A 21159-nucleotide genomic window follows, 5' to 3' on the forward strand; every position below is an offset into this window, starting at 1 on the left:
CCCTGCTACCCAATGCCACAGGGCCCCACAGGGGAGACTGAGTGAGTAGCCCGGCTTGTCCTCTGCAATCCCTTCCCTGCTTCTTTCCCTTGTGTTTGCAAGGGTCTCATTAACATGCTGCATCCGAACGCGCCTTCCCTCCAGAGACACAGTCCTGGCTTCTCCTCCTTCGTCACTTTCTCCTTCTCTCCCTCTCTGTGGTTTTTCTCCATGCCCCGTCCCTGGTCTGTGCTCCCTCTCCACCCGATGCACTGTATTAAGCACGTCTCTGCCTCTCTTGTTTATGGGCCCTGTGCTGGGATGGCAGAGGCAGAGCTATTGTTGGGTTCTCTGCTGGGTCTGTTTGGATCAGACTCTAAAATCAAACGATCCCTTTGCTAGCAGGATCCATCCGCCTGCTCGCAAGGGATTCTGGCTACACACTAAAGCCAGGTGCTAGGGCAGAAGCAGCTACCCATGTACCCTTAATGGCAGGAGAGGTGCGTGGTCCCTGCCCCGCACCTCCCACACTTTGGATTACAGGGTGTGTCTTGGTGGTTGGTGGCACAGGAGGGGATGCAGGGGTTAGGGGTGAAGGGGTGCAGGAGTGGGGCTGTGGCTGGTGGCACAGGAGGGGGCGCAGGGGTTAGGGTGAAGGGGGTGCAGGAGAGGGCAGTGGTTGGTGGCACAGGAGGGGGTGCAGGGGTTAGGGGTGAAGGGGGTGCAGGAGAGGGGCAGGTGCTGGGGGCACAGGAGGGGGTGCAGGGGTTAGGGGTGAAGGGGGGGCCTGAGAGGGGCAGTGGCTGGGGCACAGGAGGCGCAGGGGTTAATGGTGAAGGGGGCGCAGGAGGGGGTGCAGGGGTTAGGGGAGCAGGAGAGTGGCAGTGGCTGGGGGCACAGGAGGGGGTGCAGGAGTTAAGGGCAAAGGGGACACAGCGTAGGGGTTGGGGCACAGGAGGGGGCAGAGTTAGGGGTGGGGGAGGTGCAAGGGTTGGGAGTGTAGGAGCTGGGGGTAAAGGGGCAGGGGGATCGTCCAGGGGCAATGGGGAGGTGCCAAAGTACAAGTTTTGCCCAGGGCACCATTTCCCCTAACGCTGCTCCTTGGTAACATGTCTTGCAGGGAGGGGGAGGGGAGAGACGAGGCGTTTTCTCTCTGTTTCTTTCCTCTCCGTTTTCTGCTCCTTCCTTCAATTCCAGAAACCTCCCGTGTGTGTCAGTGACGCCCTCCCCATGCCAGGCCTCTGGAGCCTCTGGAGCAGGAAGATCCCAGGAGCTGAGGATGGATCCAGGGGTGAGTAGCTGGCAGGAAGGAGTCCTAGCAGCTCTTCTGGGAGCGCAGGGGAGGAATGACTCCCCCTTCTCTAGCTTCTCCCCGTGGGGCTCTGGGGAGCAGGGAGGGTTGTGTGATAAATTCCTGTAACCCTTCTGCCCCTCTGAGTTGTCAGCAACAAGGGCTGGGCTCAGTATCTAGCGGTTCCGTTTCAATAACACAATGCAAAAGTGGCTCGAGCCCCCACCCAGTGACCTGGGACAATTACATACCACCCCCCCGGGCGCCTCTAGGAGGCAATACTTCCCCTCTCGCAAGCAGGGAGTCTGAGCCACTCCACTCCACCAGCCGTTCCATGAACCGCTCCAGTGGTCCCTGCAAACTGCTCTGCTGGGGCAGCAAAGAGCCACCAAAGGTTCTGAGGGCTGGAGAAAAATGCCTTCTAGTGAGCTATTGAAAGAGCTCAACCTGCTTAGCTGATCAAAAGAAGATTGAAAGGTGACTTAATTGAAGTGTCTTAATGGAGAGAAAGGATTGGGTATTAAAGGGCTCTTTAATTGAGCAGAGAAAGGCATAACAAGACCCCATGGCCTGAAGGTGAAAAGAGACAAATTCATATTACAGCTAAGGCACAAATATTCAACAGCGAGGATGATTCACCACAGGAACAAGCTACCAAGGAAAGTGGTGGATTCTCCATCTCCTGATGTCATTTAATGAAGACTAGATGCCTTTCTGGAATGTGTTTGCCCCAAAAGTAGCTCTTGTGTCATACAGGAGGCCTGTGATATGCAGGGGGTCAGATTAGATGCTCTAATGGTCTCTTCTGGCCATAAAGTCGACTCATTTCTGAAAATCTGAGTGTAGCATTGGGAGCAGCGTCTGATGTTTTCCTGTCTAGCTGGCTTGCTGCCTAGAACGAACGCTCCTTGAGTGGGGTGATCCACAGGGAGTAGCTCAAACCTGCAAAGTGCCTGGCCAGGGGCAGGACATTAGCACAGCAAGGGAGGGGTGGGGCAGTGACATCACAAAGGCCTTTTGCAGGACCTCAGCCTATTGGTCCAAGGCGGTGGGGAGGTGATGACCTCACAGAGAGATGCTGACATCAGCCAGGAAGGACAGCAAGGGGGGGGGGGGGAGGAAAACCTCAGAGACCCCTGTGGCTTTGCTTCCGCAAGTCTCCTTCTCCAGGTCTCTCTCTGAGGACTGAGGGAGTATTCGGGTTCACGGACGTGAGCACCAGGAGGAACCTCTTTCAAGTTTTCTCCTTCCCTTTCAGTGATTTTACTGGAAAACAGCCGTCCCTGTTTAGAAGGTAAGAGCCTCCTGGAGGTGTGAAACCTGTTCAGTCTGATCCATCTGGTGAGAGTTGAATTCTAGGCATGGAAAACACGAGCTTAAGGAGGCAGAATTTTATTGCACACCTGGATTTTGTCCCTTAGAATCACTGGGGACATTGGGGGTTGTCCTTTTTGTTTCACCTCTTGCTCCATCCACTGTCTGATCCCTCTTTTCTCTTCGTCTCTTGCTTCCTTTGTCCTTTCTCCTGTTCCCCTCCCAACACCAGGTTTTTTTCTCCTGCTGATAACCGCTCACGTTAACTGATCACTCTAGTTATAGTGTATATGGCAACACCCATTTTTTTCATGTTCTCTGTGTGTATATATATATCCTACTGTATTTTTAACTGCATGCGTCCGATGAAGTGGGTTTTAGCCCACAAAAGCTTATGCTCAAATACATTTGTTAGTCTTTATGGTGCCACATGTTCTCCTTGTTCTTTTTGCAGATAAATTAATGGAGGTTAAGTGCATTAATTGCTATTAGCCAGGATGGGTAAGGAATGGTGTCCCTAGCCTCTGTTTGTCAGAGGGTAGAGATGGATGGCAGGAGAGAGATCACTTGATCATTACCTGTTAGGGCACCTGGCATTGGCCACTGTTGGCAGATAGGATATGGGGATGGATGGACTTTGGTCTGACCCAGTATGGCCGTTCTTATGTTCTTATGAAGGGAGGGGCAAAGCCCTGCAACAGAGTTTCTGTAGTGTAGTGGTTATCACGTTTGCCTAACACGCAAAAGGTCCTTGGTTCAAAACCAGGCAGAAACATGATGGCTTAATTTTTCCCAGCTCCTAGTGGCCTGTCCCTGCTGTTGTAGGAGCAGCAGTGATTTCTATGCTCAATAGGTGTGTTATACTTCCCCCATTCCCATTTTTGTCTCCTCTCCCTCTCTGAATGCCTGTGAAGTGGCTTTCCCCCTCCCCCTCCCGCTCCCTCCTGCAATGCTTGTGGGATGAAGGGGCTGGTTGAACAGCTGGAAGATCAGAAGAGCTCCTAGATAGAGAAGGTGTCTGGGACTCTCATTAGGCAGCACTCACACACCCAGAGCAGGGACACTGCATGGACACTGCCCAAGGTGGAGTGTGACCCACCAGATGCAGCCAAGTCATCTCCAGTCGCAGGCCATGAGGAGCAGGTCCTTAAAAGGAAGGGGCCCTGTGCTCAGGAGTCACTCACAAGCTTGTACCTCCAGTGAATGCCCTTCGCCCCGACCGCCTGGCCAGTGGTTCGCTGCATTGCAGTTCATTGTGCCTCAGGAAGACTTACCTTCATCGCACCGTCCATCGCGGCGCTGGGGGACACTTACCTGGCAGAATCCTGTGCCTGCCTCTTGGCTTCCCAGGGGTGGCTACTTGCAGCCCAGGAGAAGAAGGATGGTTCTGGTGAAAGGAAAACAAGCAAAGCTCTGGGAGGAAATTTGGGTGTGGGCTCTGCGCTGGGGTGGGGGTGGGGTGGGGTGCAGGAGGGTGGTGCAGCTCCCAAAGTGACCGGTACACACAACCCTCTGGCAGCAGCTCCTAGATGAGTGGGGCCAGGGGATCTCCATGTGCTGCTGTCTGCAGGCGCTGCCTCCAGAGCTCCCATTGGCTACAGTTCCTGGCCAATGGGAGCTGCGGAGTTGGTGCTCGGGACAGGGGCAGCACGTGGAGACACTCCCCCCCACCCCAGGGGATGCTGGGACATGCCAGCCACTTCTGGGAGCGGCACGGAGGGACGGATGTAGAGTGGGCATGGAGCCACCTTAGTGCTGCTGGCACATCTCTGCACACCCATTGGGGAGGGGAGCAGAGGGCCTCCATGTGCTGCCTGGGGTAGGGGCAGTGCACAGAGCTGCCTCCCCTCCCGGGTCTATTACAGGAGTGGGTGGGTGGGGTCTTTTGGCCTGCAAGGTGCAGCAGGTCGGACTAGATGATCACACTGGTCCCTTCTGACCTTAAAGGCTCTGAGTCTAAAAGGGAGAGGGAAGTAAAGGAATTTAAAAAAAAAATAAACCAAGCATTGTAATACCAGGATGACTCCAACTGCTTATTATATAGTCCCACCCCTTTCTTCCTCCACTGGGTGTTTAATGACCTGTTGGGACTTGGGACACTGATTCTCTCATTCCATTGATAAACTGAAACTAAATCAATTCCCAGTGGAAGAATCATCATATCATTGCATTGGCTGGGAATCAAACCCAGATCAATTGCTTGGAAAGCAGCTATGCTCACCACTATACCACCAATGCATCTAGTGAAAGTCTCTGATTTTTCACACTTGGTGATTGGTCACCTTACTTCTCAGCATGAGGCAAATGTCTCTGTGGTCTCTGCCGTTCATGGTGGGGAGTTTCCCCACTGATAACAGTTCTTGCTGGGTCGGGGAGGGGAGAGAGAAGAGGCGTTTATTCTGTTTCATTCCTCTCCATTTTCTGTTCCTCCCCTTCCCTTCCAGGGTCCTCCCTTCCATTTCAGACTGTGCAGTGACACCCTCCCCGCACCCAGGACTCTCGAGCCTCTGGAGCAGCACGATCCCATGAGATCCTCAGTGACCAAGGGTCTTTTCCAACTTCCAAGAGACCCCAGCTTGAGTCTAAAGGAAGCTCTGTTCCTTCCTGGGGATCCTCTCTCCCTTCATGGAGATCAAGATCATGAAGCCTCTGCCTTGCCTCCTGGGTCTGAATTAATGTCCCATTTCCCACTATCTGCTCGAAAGAAACAAGTTTCTAACCCAGGTGAGGGCGTTAATTCAGCTGGAATCCTTCACCCACATTCCTTAGGAGATACAGACTCTCTGTGACACAGACTGACTGGGGTTCATCTCTGCATGTCCCCAATGGGGAAGGAAAGACACTGAGGGGGAAGGAAGAAGATGGACAGAAGGAGTCAAATGGGGCTAGACCATAATAGGACATTTTCTGCCTGTTAAAATGTACTAGACTCTAATTGCTTAAAACAAAAACCCACCAGCTTCTGTTTCAACCATCAGCTTTTCACAGAGCAGCTAAAGTGGTGAACCACAGACACACGTAACCACCTACAGCCCAAGCTTGTCTAAGAAGCACCTATAGTGGCTCATGCAGGGGGAAATACAGCTGTGGGTATGAGTTCAGGCCTCACCCAGAGCGTTGGTTTCCATTAGCCACAGAGCTTCCCCCACTTGCTTTGCCCAATTCACATGGAAAGTGCCATAGGAGGGTGATGAGAGTAAATTCTAAACTCTGAAATGCGGAGGTTGGCCCAGAGATTGGGATAAGGGGTTTGAAGAGAAAAAGCTCTAAGAGTATAAAACCAGACAGTCTCCAGGGGCAGGTCTGGTACAACGCCTCAACAGGGAACCATTCGGGGGAGGGGGTTTCACTTCTCTGTTCAATATCCTGAGAGGTATTTGAAGATGAAGATAACACCATGGCTAACAGGTGACTGGCACGTCCTGGGTTAAAGAAAGGGACCTGGGTTAATAGTCTGAAGATTTGCGTTACTGTCACTGTCTGACCCCCCTTCAGTGCGGAGCAGGTTTGTACATTGCTGGGTGGAGCGCAGAGACTCCTGCAGAGCAGGGGCAGCTGTTTCCATGGCAGAGAGCCTGGCACTTAGGAGACTTTCTACACTTGCTGTTTTGAAGCAATTCAGTAAAATAACAGAGGAGCTACAATGTCTGGTCCAAAATTTCAGCCGCCCCTGGTGCAAAAACGCTATTTTAGGATCTACATCGGAGGCTCCCGGCACTAGGACACCTGGCCAGAGAGCTCAGTGGGGGCGTAACAGCTGCTGACTCTGAGGGTCCCGGGCTAAATCCACTTGCAGGGGGAAGTGTGTTGATTTATTTGATGGATAATGAGCACCAGCTACCAGGGGAGAAGCCCTGAGAGTCGCTGCCACTCCAGCTGCTGCTAGGGCAGGGGGGAGCCCCAGGGGGCCAGCTGCTGCTCTGGCCACCCCAGAAGTGCTGCCAGAGGCCACCAAGCTGTGGCTGCTCCTGCTGCCCTCGGGACCACTGGTCAAGTGGTCCCCGGGGCAGCTGCATTGGCCGCTGCTTGGGCGGTCCCTGGAGCCAGTTGATTGAGTGGCCCTGGAGTCAGCCACTGTGCCCACTGCAGAAGTCACGGAGGTTGCAGGAAGTCACAGAATCCATCACTTCCACCACCTCCGTGACAGACACGGAGACAAACCCCTCCCTGCTGTGACTGCAGTTCCTGGAAGGAAAGAGCAGAACAGAAAGTGACGAGAGAAAGAAAAAGAGAGATTCCCTGTCACCTCTCTCCCTGCTGCCTCCCCCCTTGTATTCTGTAACCTCATCTCACTGGGTTCCCTGTGCTGGTGCCATGGGGGTGACACTAGAGTTCTGGGGATTTGGGGGGCTCTTCATTTCTCAACATTTCACACAAATTTGTCTTTTGGCTGAAATTTCTCCTGTGAGGCCTCTCAGTCAGAGCTGTACCCCACCCTGTTTGCGGGGGGGGGGGGAGAGGGGAGATGTAAATTGCAGAGCAGGCAGAGAAGTCGCCCATAAAGGGTCATATTGATCTGGTGACTGGTTCTGACCGGGGTCCCACGTCCTCTGACACAGGCTCATGTGCAGAACATGGGAGCTCTGGCTTGTCCTAAATTCTGTAGAGTGTGAGTTCCTGGAAAGGGCAGGGGAGAGGGAGCAAGAGGAGAAAGGCAGAGACATTGGAGACGAGGAATTGGGGGGCGAAGAAGGAGAGAACAGAGAGACAATAAATGATTGAAGCAGAACAGGTGTCCCAACTCCATCTTGCTCATCACAGGTGTTCAGAGAGACAGGTAGTATTAATTTTTATTTTGACGTGTTTGGCTTAACCGTGATCGTCCCTTTCCCCACCTGTATTGCAACTTGGGGTTCATGTTTATTTTGCCTCCCTTTTGTTCATGTCATTATAATTGTAACAGCAAAGGAATCTGCAGGAGCAATAACTGACTCAAAACTTCATGCCGGAACATCCTACAAACAGCTCACACAGCTGGAATCATAACACGCAAGGCCAGGGAATGGGAGATGCAGGTTTCCAAGGGTTCTGTCTTTCTCAGATGACACATTCCAGTCCCTTGTGTGCCTCCATCCTGTATGACCTGCTGGACTTTGACACATTTATTGTCTCATTCTATAGATAATGTGATTGTAACACAATGTGACTGAAATTAAACCACCTCCAGACGAGGAAACAACAGAAGAGAAAAGCCATTATTGCATTGGCTGGGAATCAAACCCAGATGAAGTGCTTAGAAAGCACCTACGCACACCACTATACCACCAATGCATTTGGCAGGAGTAGCTTTCCTGCAGGCTCTGTGTGCTGGCAGAGGGAGTGACACATGACCACAGAGTTAGTGAGCAGGGTGGATGGGCTGGAAGCTGCCTGAGAGCTGGGGGCAGAGTTACCATCCCAGAGTGACTGAAAGGGGGCAAAGGTGAAAACAGAGCTCATTGGGAGCTGGCCCCACACCCGCCCCAGCCCTAGGAGAGGGGAACTGAAGCTCAACTTCAATCACAGAAAAATCTTCCCTGAGAAGGAAGGGGACAGCTTGTTTTAAAGACCAGGTTTGTGTTTGTTCCTGCTACACACGGAGGGGCTGGGTAGTGCTGATTCCAGCCCCCAGACTCTGGGAGGATAAGGAACAAATTCAGGCTGCCAGTGACCTGCAGGAGGGAGATGATCTTTTGACAGTGACGGACGCCTCGTCCTAAAGGTCTTTGTCTGCCCCCTTCCAGTGACTGTTTGGTACTGGAATGCAGCCCCCACTCCTGGGTCTCTCCTGGGGAAATAATGTTTCTGTGCAAAACACCAAAGCTTTTAACAGAAAGGAAGAAAAGGAAATGGCCACATGATGGGACTAGCACATAAGGAATGAAACACACATGGGCGGCGAGTTATATACCCACGTGGTGCCTGGGCACCAGCAATATTCAGAGCCCTGGGGCCCAGCTCCACCAAAGTTTGGGGCTGGGTCTCCCCTCTGGCCCCACCTGCCACCCCCCGTGCGTCCCCCGAGTGTCCCCCGGACCCCCTTGCTGGCCCCATGCATGTCCCTGGGCCCCGGATGGAGCAGAGCGTCCCTGCCTCTTCCATGCAGCTCCATGCTGCCTCCCTGCAGCAACTGCTGCCACAGGGTCCTAGTGCCCCCCTTCCCAACTCACTGCCAGGGCAGACTGACTCTGAGCCTGCCCTTCCACCTCAGACCCTTCCCTTTTCCAGCGGGACCCTCCACCATCACAGCCCCCGCCCCTGCAGTCACCACTCCTGCCCCATGCTGGGCAAGGAGACAGCCCCATCCCCACCCCAGTGAGGCTATAGTCAGGGGCAACAGCAGGAGGAGGTGCATGCAGCACCCCCCAGCACCCAAAATGGGGGAGGCGAGGGAGATTCCTGGACCTGAGAAGGGCCCTAGGAGCATCTGCAGTGACAGTGGTGGGAGTGAGTGTGCTGCTGGGGGAAATGAGGGTTCCTCCCCCAGAGCTTGCTGCTGCCAGCAGGGAAAGGGCTGGGGGGAGTCCTCCTTTCTGGCCCTTGTCCCGGAGCAGCCTGCCTGCACCCCAAACTCATCCCCAGCCCTGCCCCACCCCAGAGCCCCCCCCCCCAGTCAGAGCTTTCACCCCCACCACATCCTCAACCCTCTGCCCGAGCCCTGAGCCCCTCCCACACCCCAAACCTCCCTACCTCAGTCCCAGCCAGAGCCGTCTTTCCCCCACCCCAACCCTCTGCCCCAGCCCTGAGCTCCTCCCACACCCCAAACCTCCCATCCCCAGTCCCAGCCAGAGCCTTCATTCCCCCGCCCACACCCCAACCTTCTGCCTCAGCCCTGAGCCCCCTCCAACACCACAACCCCCTCATATCCAGCCCCAGAGAGAGCCCTCACACACCCCTGCACCCCAACCCTCTGCCCTAGTCCTGAGCCCTCCCACACCCCAAACACCTTATCCCCCTCCCAGACACAGCCCTCATCCCCCTGCACCCTAACCCTCTGCCCCAGCCCTGAGCCTCTCCAACACCCCAAACCCCCAGCCTTAGACAGAGCCCTCACCCCCCACACCCCTACCCTCTGCTCTAGCACTGAGCCTCTCCCACACCCATCATTCCCAGCCCCAGCCAGAGCCCTCATCCCCCTGCACCCTAACCGTCTGCCCCAACCCTGAGCCCCCTCCTGCATCATGAACCCCTCATCCCCAGCCCCACCACACAGCCATCACCCTACACCCCAACCCTCTGCTATAGCCCTGAGCCCCCTCCCACACCCCAAACCTCTCATCCCCAGCCACACCCCAAACTCCCTCCCAGAACCTTGGGCAGGTGGGGGGCAGAGTTTGGGCAGGTTCTGGGCACCACCAAAATTTCTACAAACCTACCGCCCATGGAAACACAAGATGCTTCTCCCATGTGCATTGACTTTTCACCTTGTTTGTGGTGGTGCTGTATCCATGTTGGGCCCAGGGGTCCTCTGGGGCACCGGGCATTGGCCACTTTTGGGAGAGTGGGCTAGATGAACTGGTCTGACTCAGTGTGGCTGTTCTTATGTTCTAACTGCTGGTTATGGAAGAGACGACCTTCCAGGCGACACAGAACTGAAGAAGGGTGCTGGGTTAGCTCCACAGCTTGTCTCTTTCACCAACAGAGGTTGGTCCTCTGCAAGCTCTTACCCTCACCCGCCTTGTCTCTCTTGGACTCTGAAAAGTACTCTCTCTCCACTCCCCTTGGAGAGACGTTAAGTTTCCCTTTGGGCAACTATCAGGCTGAAGCAATTGTATTGACTGTGACACTAGAATTGAAGATTTATTATTATAAATAAATGAGTCTAAACCTGAGGTTCTGGTTTTCACATTGGTTTTTCTAACTCCGTTCCCAGTTCTCTTCTAGAAAGGCCTCCAGGCTGCCTGCCCAGCCCAGCAAAAGTGGCCAGGAGAAAGCCCACACTGCTGCTCTTTCAGGTAGTTGAAGGCTGCTATCAAACCCCCCTCACTCCGTCAGTCCCCAGTCTGTGGCAGTGCATAGGATTCTTCCATCCTAAGTGCAGGACTCTGCACTTCTCCTTGTTGAACCTCCTCAGATTTCTTTTGGCCCAATCCTCCAATTTGTCTAGGTCACTCTGGACCCAAACCCTGTCCTCCAGCGCTTGGATTCTTTACATGCTTTCACAGAGCAAAGAGCACATGTTCCATGATTTCATAGGGCAGAGTTTTGTGCTATCGGGAGCTTTCTCTGTGTGGATTTGACAGGTGGATCAACACAGAGACACATTGTGACCCTTCTCAGGGTGCTGAGGACTGTGAGTCTCCTTGTTGCCACCTGCCACAAGGAAGAGGGAGTTTTGCATTTGGCAGCTGGATGTTAGTGACCAAACTCACCAGCCTGCTGGAACTCAAGGACCCTCCTCTGAGCTACAGCAGCCACCTTAACCCTTGAGTTCCTTCAATGTGTCCCCCTCTGGGGTCCAGCCCGGATCACCAGATACCTGGTGAAATCCCAGATCCTCTCTTGCCCAAGTATCCCAGGTTACTAGTTTTACTGTGGACCATTGCTACTGTATCTCACACAGCACTTGAGTACAGTTATCGAAAAAGCAAAAAATTTATTTCACAACGGATAGAGATTTAAACAAACAAACGTGAGTGATGGAAACCAACTGTTACCAACTAAACAAAGGCAGAAAGTGATAGAATAGAAAGGCCAGCACAAAAAAAAGAGAGAGGAACAATAAGATACTAAAAGGACAATGGTTGGAACTCTCCATTTCTCTCAGTCTTTGGACTGATGGGTAGTAGAGCTGTAGCAACAGTTGAGGAACCAGGGTAAATTAAATCTAAGGTTTGAGCTGCTAGTGGAGCATTTTCCACACTCACGGCATTCCTAGGGGCTCTCTCCTCCATGGATTGTTTGATGCCTAATAAGGTGCGAACTGCGATTGAAGGTTTTCCCGCACTCAGTGCATTCATAGGGCCTGTCTCCTATGTGGATTCTCTGATGTCTAGAAAGGACTGATCTTTGAGTGAAGCTTTTCCCACACTCACGGCATTCATAGGGCCTTTCCCCTGCGTGGATTCTCTGATGTTGAGAAAGGTTTGAGCTGCTAGTGAAGCATTTCCCACACTCACGGCATTCAAAGGGCCTCTCTCCTCTGTGGATTGTTTGATGCCTAATAAGGTGCGAACTGCGATTGAAGGTTTTCCCGCACTCAGTGCATTCATAGGGCCTGTCCCCTGTGTGGATCCTCTGATGTCTAGAAAGGTCTGATCTTTGAGTGAAGCTTTTCCCACACTCACGGCATTCATAGGGCCTTTCCCCTGCGTGGATTCTCTGATGTTTAGAAAGGTTTGAGCTGCTAGTGAAGCATTTCCCACACTCACGGCATTCAAAGGGCCTCTCTCCTCTGTGGATTGTTTGATGCCTAATAAGGTGCGAACTGCGATTGAAGGTTTTCCCGCACTCAGTGCATTCATAGGGCCTGTCCCCTGTGTGGATCCTCTGATGTACAGAAAGGGCTGAGCTGTGAGAGAAGGTTTTTCCACACTCACTGCATGTATTTTTTCTCTTTCGCCTGAGGATATCCTGCTGTGTTGTGGTTTCCATGAGGACCTTCTGAGTTCCCCAACAGGAAATAAATTTATCCACTTTCTTCCCTGGCTGGTTTCCTTGATCTGTTTTTGGTCTGTGCTGAATCTCCCAAGATTTTCCCTGCTTATGACTCCTGGACACATTCCTTTTCGATCTTTGCAATAATGCTCTGTTTTTACCCACTGGCTCAACATTTTCAGGCTGAGAATTCCGCTCCTCTTTCTCACATGCCTTTGCATCACCTGCTGTGATAGAGACAGAAACCTCAAACAGGGATGGAAAGGGGAAGACCAAACAAAAACAAGTGCTGAAGACAGGTCAAATAAAAATCAGGAGCTGAACTCCCCCAAACTCTTCCCCCAAGTAGGAGAGAGGAGGGGGATGAATTCAGCCTTCACATCCCATCCAAATACGCAGGGGGAAGGGAGGAAGCTACTGCCTGGTGTCTGCTAGGAGCTATAGGAAACCATGAACTATATTTACCCTGAGGATATGACCCCTGCAAGGGACAATAATGAACTGTGAGACCTCTCCAAGGGCTTTGTTGGGCATCCCAGATGTTTCCTTCAGGCACTTACAGATTCTGTGGTGGTTTAATGTTTCCTCACCTGTGCAGGAAGATCTCAGGATCTCTCTTTCCTCTGAACCCTGGAGGTCTCTGACCCATGGCTCTTCCCCTTGTTCCAGCTGGGAGATGACATCAAGTTGGAAAACTAGAAACCCTGCTCAGATGAAAGAAAACCAAAGAGTTCAGTTGATTACATAAGACTTGGTCATAAAAAAACATTCTATTAATTTAACTTCAGTGCTTAGTGTGACCTGGTGGGCCAGGGGCAGTTCTCACTGAAAATGCCAAAGTTAGGGCAGGCTGAAAAAGGGAGAGCAGATGCTCCCAAAACTGCTGGTTAACACTGAAGTTAAACTCAACGACCAGTCACCAACTGTGCTTCTGATCCCCCACATGGGTTATCGAGAAGCTGAAAAAAGAAATCACACGGCCCCCTTTATTGCATCCCTGTTCTCTGACTCCCAATCAGCAACTAGGTCCAGTACAGTGAGAGGTTATTTAAAAACTCTGCTCACATAAACAAAGTGTTCCTCTGACCCCAAAGGGTCACCCACATCACCAGGTCAGTATAGGTTTGGATATTACCCAAAATTCCATCCTTCCAGACAATCCTTTAGCATCTAAACTAAAGGTTTAAACGAAAGAAAGACAGAAAGAAGTTAAATGGGAAAGCAGTCAGATACATTCCAAAATGGATATATCAGGTTCTTAGCAGTATTGGTGAGTTGCTGGCTTGAAAGTCTGTCTGGAACACATCCACAGCTTGGATGGGTCATTCAGTCCTTTGTTCCAGGGTTCAGTTTGTAGAGAAGTTGCTCCAGAGGTAGGAAGGGGGATTGAAGACAAAATGGAGATGATGCAGCTGCCCTTTACATTCCTTTTGCCACGTGGCCTGTACTTCCTGTGTCCCAAACACAAGGCATGGAAAAGCCTTGAAGTTCTCATTACACAGGCATACCCCGGCATGTCTTGCTGACTCAATAGGTGTATCCCCTTGGTCCTTTCCATGGGCTCATTGTACAGATGATGACCCTCAATGGGCCATCAAACAGGCTAGGCAGTGTTGATGTCAATATGTCTGGGGGTGTCACCGAGAAATACTGCACAAGTCTGGAAATACAGATATACCCTACATATCTATAACTCACAATACAAAGGTGATACAAACATAGAAACAAAATTATCATACTTGGCAAAACATAACATTTTCACTGACACCTTACATGGCATATCTAGCACAATTCATTGCAATTTTACCAGATTATATTATTATTTTATTATTAATACCAAAGTGTCTCACAATTCCATAAAGTGTCACACTTGGTAAACCAGTGAATTCCCAGGACCAGTTCCCCAGGTCTTTGAAGATGCCAAACACTGTGCTTATGAGGGATTGAAATACCCACATATCTGCTGGGAACACACACACAGACACTGTGTCAGTCTATACCCCTGTAGAAAATTCTTCTAGAAAATTATGATCAATTTTGTACGCAGTATGGCTTGTGAGGTATCATTTGAAAATGCATAACCTACTGAATATTATCCTCCTGTTAAAACATGTAGTAACACTGTATGTAAAGTTATGAGATTTTACTATATGATATTACTGAAAAAGTTACAATTCTGGGGAACACCCACAGAGCAGTTCCTCAGAGACAGCAAGGCAAACAGCTGGTCAAACAGCCATTCTCCTGCAGGGGGAAGGTGTGAAGAAGACATTTACATTCCATCACAGGGACCTCTTGAAGCTGTTGTGGAAAATGACCACACGATTGATTTTGAACCAGCACAGCCTGAGGCTCTTTTCTTGGTTAAAAGTGCGCAGGGGGCAACAGCTATTGGAATACTGTCCCCCTGAGCTAAAAATCACACAAGCCTTTTAAAGCTTAAAACCCCAAACAATGACACATATGTTGCACGTTAATTACCTTATTTGGAATATATTGCAAAATATGATGCAGGTCAAAAGCGAGCTGAACAATCAATTTTCCATATTCTGCCCTTCCTGTTATTGTTATTACACCTGGTGATATGGGAGCAAGACTCTGCATGTCTCAAGAAATGTCACTACCAACCTAGGCCATTTTCACATGCTGGGTGCAATCCAGACCAGTGAGGAGTTGTGTCCTCTGTAATCCTGGGTGAGATTCAGTGTTCTGCTGCTGGAGATCCCCTGTCTGGATAATCCCAGCCAGCATTCAAGGACGCACCGAGTGTCTGTGTGATAAGTAACCCTGGACCGGCAGCTCTGACTCCAGCCACCTGCTTGTTACACCCCAAGCCCATTCTGGTTTGGGTAGAGAAGGCTCAGGGTTTGAGAGAAGGCCGGGGGTAGGAAGCTTCTATTCATTATGCTGGACCTAACCCCCAGTTTTACTTGAGTAAAGAGGAGCTATTTGGCACTGTGTGATACTGCTCCTGTGCTCTGTTCCCAAAGTGTTCTGCAGCTTGGGAGGGTCTCTGGTAGTGTGTGTGTGTCACTGGCATATTGGGGTGATGCTGCCAGGGCCGGCCCTAACAGTTTTGCCGCCCCAATGGAAAAAAAAGGAGCGCTGCCCTGCGCCCGCGAGCGCCGCCCGACCCCTCCCTGAGCATCGCGTCACATCCCCCAAGTCCCTGCCCCCCCAGCGCCGCGTCGCATCTCCCAAGTCCCCATCTCCCACAGCGCCGCGTCGCACCGCCCAAGTCCCCGCCCCAGCGCCACGTCGCGCCACCCAAGTCCCCGCCCCAGCGCCGCGTCGCCCAAGTCCCGCCCCCAGCGCCGCAACGCGCCGCCCATGTCCCCGCCCTGCCCCCAGCGCCGCCTGGCCAAACCAAAAACAACAAAAACAAGCCCCGATTGCCGCCCCCTCCCAAGGTGCTGCCCCAAGCACGTGCTTGGTAGGCTGGTGCCTGGAGCCGGCCCTGGATGCTGCAACAGGACAGAGTAGAGGTTAGAGTACAGATGGTGCTGTGGGGGTGGCATGAACCTTCACTCTTCATTTCCCCTTCCAAGAACAGAGGGGACAGGAACCCTTACCCAGCGAGGTCACCGTCTCATAGTTCTCCTGCATGACATCCCTGTAGAGGGCTCTCTGAGCGGGGTCCAGCAGAGCCCATTCCTCCCTGGTGAAGTACACAGCCACCTCCTCGAAGGTCACCGGCCCCTGAAAGAGCAAGAGCCCAACACTCAGTACCTGCTGCCCCACTCACAACCCCACTATTCACGGAACAGCAGCACCAGGGAAATGGAAGCTCCGGGAGGCACATGTTAACAGAGTCCCACCCCACCTAGCTTAGAGCAGCCAGGAGGCATCAGAGGGTGGAAAGAGAGAACCTTTGTGTCTCCCAGCTGACAGACGGAGGCAGGGTCATCACATTTATCACATACCCACTAGCCAGAGCTTAATATAGGACATGGGGCTGTCTCTGGACCCTGCTGGTGGCTCCCTGGTAGGAATCCCAACACTCTCCAAATAAAATATATGGAAGAAAGGAGAAGTCAATAGTAAAGAACAGAAATTAGAAAGTTAGAATTGTAGAAAATTGATAAAGAAAGCTATCAGAAATCTATGACCAATCAATGACAATAAGAAGGAAGTTTTTAAAAGTATATTAAGTGCAAACTTTACTAGATAGAAATGGCAGAATTATCAAAAATAATGCAGAAGAGGTAAAAGTCCTCAATAAATATTTCTCTCCTGGATTTGGAGAAAAACAGATGATGTACTCATATCATAAGATGTTGACAACGACACTCTTTCCATTCCAACAAGAAGTCATGAGGACATTAAACAGCAGCTATTAAAAATCAGACATGTTTAAATCAGCGGGTCCGGATAACTTGTACCCAAGACTTTCTAAAAGACCTGAAGTCTGACATCTATATTCATCAAGAGAATGGAGCAGCCAATACTGGATTTCATTCATTAATAAAGAATCAAAGAAGGGTAATATGATTAGTGCCCATTAACAAAGGTTTAGAGAATATAGAGCCTATCAAACTAACGGGATATCCTTATTGGGTGAGATCAAAAGTTTGGTTGCAGCTAATAGTATTGATGTAATTTACCTAAACTTCTGTAAGGGATATGACTTGATCAGCACAATATTTTTACTAAAAAAACTATAATGATACAAAATAAACATGGCATACATTAAATAGATTAAAAACTGTGATAGTAACTGTGGTCGAGTGGATTTCTTTCTAGCAGGTTCCCGCAGGGACTGGTTCTTGGCCCTGTGCTATTTAACATTCTTATCCATGAGCTAGAAGAGAGTATAAAATCATCACTGATAAAGTTTGCAGTTGCCACAACGATTGGGGTTGGTGGTAACTAATGAAGTGCCAGTAGATTCAGGCTCCATCACTGGGAGTCTGGGAAGTTGTCCCAGCCCTGGCGGGAGGGTTATTTCCTGTTCCACAAAGAGAGGAGTTCCATTCCCAACTCCTGTGCCTTGAAATTAGGCCCTATCTGACACTATACCCCCATATTCATCATAGTGGTATGGTTATAATATGATTAGGACATAATTATGATGTATTTTGTACAAGATTCATCATGTGGGTGTCACTGAAAAAGTTATGATTTGCTGAATATGATTATCCTATTTGTGTGCACATATCATGTTCGTATCTGAAGTTATGGATATTGACTCTGTATCTGTATTTCAAATGTGCTTACTCTGGGTAACACTCACAACGAGCCTTTCAGGTAGAAAAATGAAGAAGCCAGACAGTGCTGATGGCTCATCAACAAAGACAATGGACTTTGGAAGGGCTTAGCCTTCCAGTGAATGTTTCAGCCAGCCTATTAGTCATGGATACTATGATGCAGCAGGGCCTGTGACCAGACCACATGACACTAAACTCCATTTTAGTACCTGTATTTTTCCACAAACTGGACTGGGAACTGAGTTTGGAACAAAGGGTTCCCGCCATATAGAAAAGCTACATAAGGTTGGGTATGACGGCATCCCTTGGTCTCATTCCCCACACAAGAGAACTCCTGGAAACACCTGAGAAACAAAAACTGAACTGGGGGATGTGCTAGTCCCAGGGGAAAGGGATTTCTAGCTTCTGTATGGAAACTTGGTGGACTGCTTGTATCATCAGTCAGGGTGAGAAACTGCTAATTCAAATTCTATCCAGATAGTATGTTAGGCTTAGTTTGAGTTTCGGTATTTTCTAAATAATCTGCTTTGATCTGTTTGTTATCACTTATAATCAATTAATCTACCTTTCTGCAGTTAATAAACTTGTTTTATGCTTGATCTTAACCAGCGTACTTTGAGTGAAGTGTCTGGGGAAAATCTCAGCTTGTTTAGCACAAGCTCGCTGTGCACATCTGTCCCAGATCGAGGGGAAGGGGCCTATATTAATGAGCTGACATTACAGAGATCCCTGTGCACTATAAGATGGTATAATTCTGAATGTATCCTACAGCAAGTGTGCAAGGTTGGGGAGCTGAGATATTGGCTGTTGTCGTCTATCTGTCCTTGAGCGGCTCAGGTAAAGTGCTCAGGTAGCTTAGTTGGGTGTATGGCGTCACCTGCTGTCCTGTTGGGTGATAACAGGCCCTGGAGAGGCTGGCTGAATCTCCAGCAAAGCAGTGAGAGAAGGGCCAGCCCAGCTTGAGGGTTAGAGGGCACAGCGGTTCCCAGAAGCCCCCCAGACTGCCCCAGACTGCCCCCTGCAGGTGACAACCCATCACACCCTAAACTACACTAGTGTCAGCAGGTTTGTCACATCCTGTCCTCTCCCTTTCTCCGCCCGAGATATTTCCTGCCTCCCACCACCTCTAGCAATTCCCACCCTCCTATGCATTTACTGCTCCTCTCCCTCCAAGCAGAACCCACCACCAGCTCCCTGAGAATCCCTTACCTGAGCCAGCTCCATTGCAACCATTTCCTTCCCCCTGGGAGGACGGGATGATCTGGAGCAAACCATGGACGTTATTCTGTAGCCTGCTGGGGTGAAAAGGGCAAGGGGTCAGAATTCAGACGGGGCTTTTGTACATTCCAGAAGCCGATTCCCCCCAGGTTTTCCCCTGCTAATGGACACTCTAGGTTCTGCCACACTGTGAAGCACAAAGTGACCTTATCCCAGTACAGGCCTAGCCCCCTCCCACCAGGGTGTAACCCTCTGACACATGGTGAAACCCTCCCAGTAACAGTCTCTCTGTTACACTTACCAAGTTTGTGGACAATACCAAGCCGGGAGGGGTTGTAAGTGCTTTGGAGGATTGGATTAAAATTCAAAATGATTTGGACAAACTGGAGAAATGAGCTGAAGGAAAGAGGATGAATCATAGAATCATAGAATCTCAGGGTTGGAAGGGACCTCAGGAGGTATCTAGTCCAACCCCCTGCTCAAAGCAGGACCAAACCCAACTAAATCAGATGAAATTCAATAGGGACAAGTGCAAAGTACTTCACTTTGGAAGGAACAATCAGAGGCCGGAGACGAGCAGAATCAAAGGAGTCACTCTGGGGATTCTCCCTGTCATTGTCCCCAAGGCAGCTCTCTCAGGTTTACAAAGTTTTTTGATGTTACAGCCTTTATACAGTCTCTCCTGGGAGTGCCCCTTTCATTAGCTGGACCTAGTTTTAGTTTTCGGTAGTTAACAATCTTGGTTTATTGTTTATCTAACCAGTGTGTTTGGATTAAAGTGTGTTGGAAACTCCATTTGGGATAACAAGCTGGTGCATGTCATTTTCCACTGATGAAATGACAGACTTCATATGAGCTTGCGTTGTTCAGTAGCGTGCTGGACAGTGCAAGACGCACATTTCTGGGGGAAAGTTGGGCACTTGAGAATTTGCTGGTTTTCTCCTGAGGTGTAATTCATGAGTGGCTGTCTAGCAGCACTCAATACTGTGTAGCTGGGAGAGAGTTACATGCTGGAGACTGTGTGACAAGAGGGGCTGTTCTCGCGGGAAAACAGTGGAAAAGGCACCCCAGGTTGGAGAACTGAGGGGACACAGCTATTTAACAGTCCAGATTGTACTCTGGGTAATGTCACAGACCCTCATTATGACAGAGCCTCTTACAACACAGAGAAAGTAAATCCATGTCCCAAAAATCGAAGACTCCAGACAGTGGACAAGTCTCCCTGGCACTGCTTCTTGCTGACAGAGAGGTTCAGAGACAGTGAGAGAGTCCTGGGGAAGCTGGGAACAGGAAGCATGGGCTGGTGGGGTTCAGTGGAGAAAGGGAACAGGAAGGGCAGGGATATCACTGAATGCAGGATTTCAGCAGTGCTAGATGTCAGGATAGCACATAGAGCAGCCCATTGGATAACATAATCCCAACTATACATACAGAATGATGGGGTCTAAATTAGCTGTTTCCACTCAAGAGATGGATCTTGTAGTCACTGTGGATTGTTCTCTGAAAACATCCACTCAGTGTGCAGCAGCAGTGAAAAAAAGCGAACAATGTTGGAAATAATTAAGAAAGGGATAGAAACGACAGAATATATCCTATTTGTAAAAACAGCAAATAAATCCATGATACACCCACATCTTGAATACTGCATGCAGATGTTGTTGCCCCATCTCAAAAAAAGATATATTGGAATTGGAAAAGGTTCAGAAAAGGGCAACAAAAATGATTAGGGGTATGGAACAGTTATGCCAGACCTAACCCCCAGTTTCACTTGAGCAAACAGGAGCTATTTGACACTGTGCGATACGGCTCCTGTGCTCTGTTCCCAAAGTGTTCTGCAGCAGGGGAGGGTCTCTGGCAGTGTGTGTGTGTCACTGGCATATTGGGGTGATGCTGAAACAGGACAGAGTAGAGGTGGCATTGTGGGGCTGGCGTGAACCTTATCTCTTCATTTCCCCTTCCAAGATCCGAGAGGACAGGAACCCCTACCCAGTGAGGTCACAGTCTCATAGTTCTCCTGCATGACATCCCAGTAGAGGGCTCTCTGAGCGGGGTCCAGCAGAGCCCACTCTTCCCTGGTGAAATGCACAGCCACCTCCTCGAAGGTCACTGGCCCCTGAAAGAGCAAGACTCCAACATTCAGGACCTGCTGCCCCACTCACAGCCCCACTATTTGTGGCAGAGAGGAGCCAATCAAATGGAAGCTCTGGGTGGATCCCACTCAACAGAGTCCCACCCCGACCCCGCTCAGCGTATCCAGCAAATACCAGGGTGGGTGAGAGGACGAAGAGAGAGCCCCTTGTCTCTTCCAGCAGATCCATCACACACCTACTAGCCACCGACTGATACAGGAGATGGAGCCCCTAGCAGGGTCCAGGGAGAGCTCCCTGGTAGGAAGCCCAATAACCTCCTCATTCTGAGGAGTGGGATATGAAGGGAGAGGCAGCTCCAATAAGCCTGACTCATGGGTGTCCCCTTCATATCTCACAGCAGCCACTGGTTAGTGAGCTCAGGCTCCAGCACTGGGAGTCTGATCAGTTTGACTAGCTCCATGTAGGTGGGCTATTTTCTTTCTTC

General features: G+C 50.5%; 2 protein-coding genes and 2 non-coding genes across 4 annotated transcripts in view; 2 read left to right on the plus strand and 2 right to left on the minus strand.

The window, feature by feature from the left end:
• Window positions 1–21159, plus strand: part of LOC120381593 (zinc finger protein 585A-like) — a gene marked incomplete at both ends in the record, with an annotated part of 108780 nt that overhangs the window by 17887 nt on the left and 69734 nt on the right. The window contains one exon of the mRNA XM_039499747.1: window positions 2008–2015. Coding sequence (XP_039355681.1) covers window positions 2008–2015 — 8 coding nt within the window. The remainder of the gene's footprint in view (window positions 1–2007; window positions 2016–21159) is intronic.
• TRNAV-AAC lies at window positions 3287–3359 on the plus strand. The gene has a single exon. It is a non-coding gene; the product is annotated as a tRNA-Val (tRNA).
• TRNAG-UCC lies at window positions 4751–4822 on the minus strand. The gene has a single exon. It is a non-coding gene; the product is annotated as a tRNA-Gly (tRNA).
• The window catches only part of LOC120381966 (zinc finger protein 420-like), a gene marked incomplete at its 3' end in the record, with an annotated part of 60267 nt that continues 50596 nt past the window's right edge, over window positions 11489–21159 (minus strand). Inside the window, exon 3 of the mRNA XM_039500140.1 lies at window positions 11489–12107. Within this exon, the coding sequence (XP_039356074.1) occupies window positions 11489–12107 (619 nt within the window). The remainder of the gene's footprint in view (window positions 12108–21159) is intronic.

The sequence above is a fragment of the Mauremys reevesii genome, linkage group 14, assembly GCF_016161935.1.
Source record: "Mauremys reevesii isolate NIE-2019 linkage group 14, ASM1616193v1, whole genome shotgun sequence".
In the NCBI taxonomy this organism is placed as follows: Eukaryota; Metazoa; Chordata; order Testudines; family Geoemydidae; genus Mauremys; species Mauremys reevesii.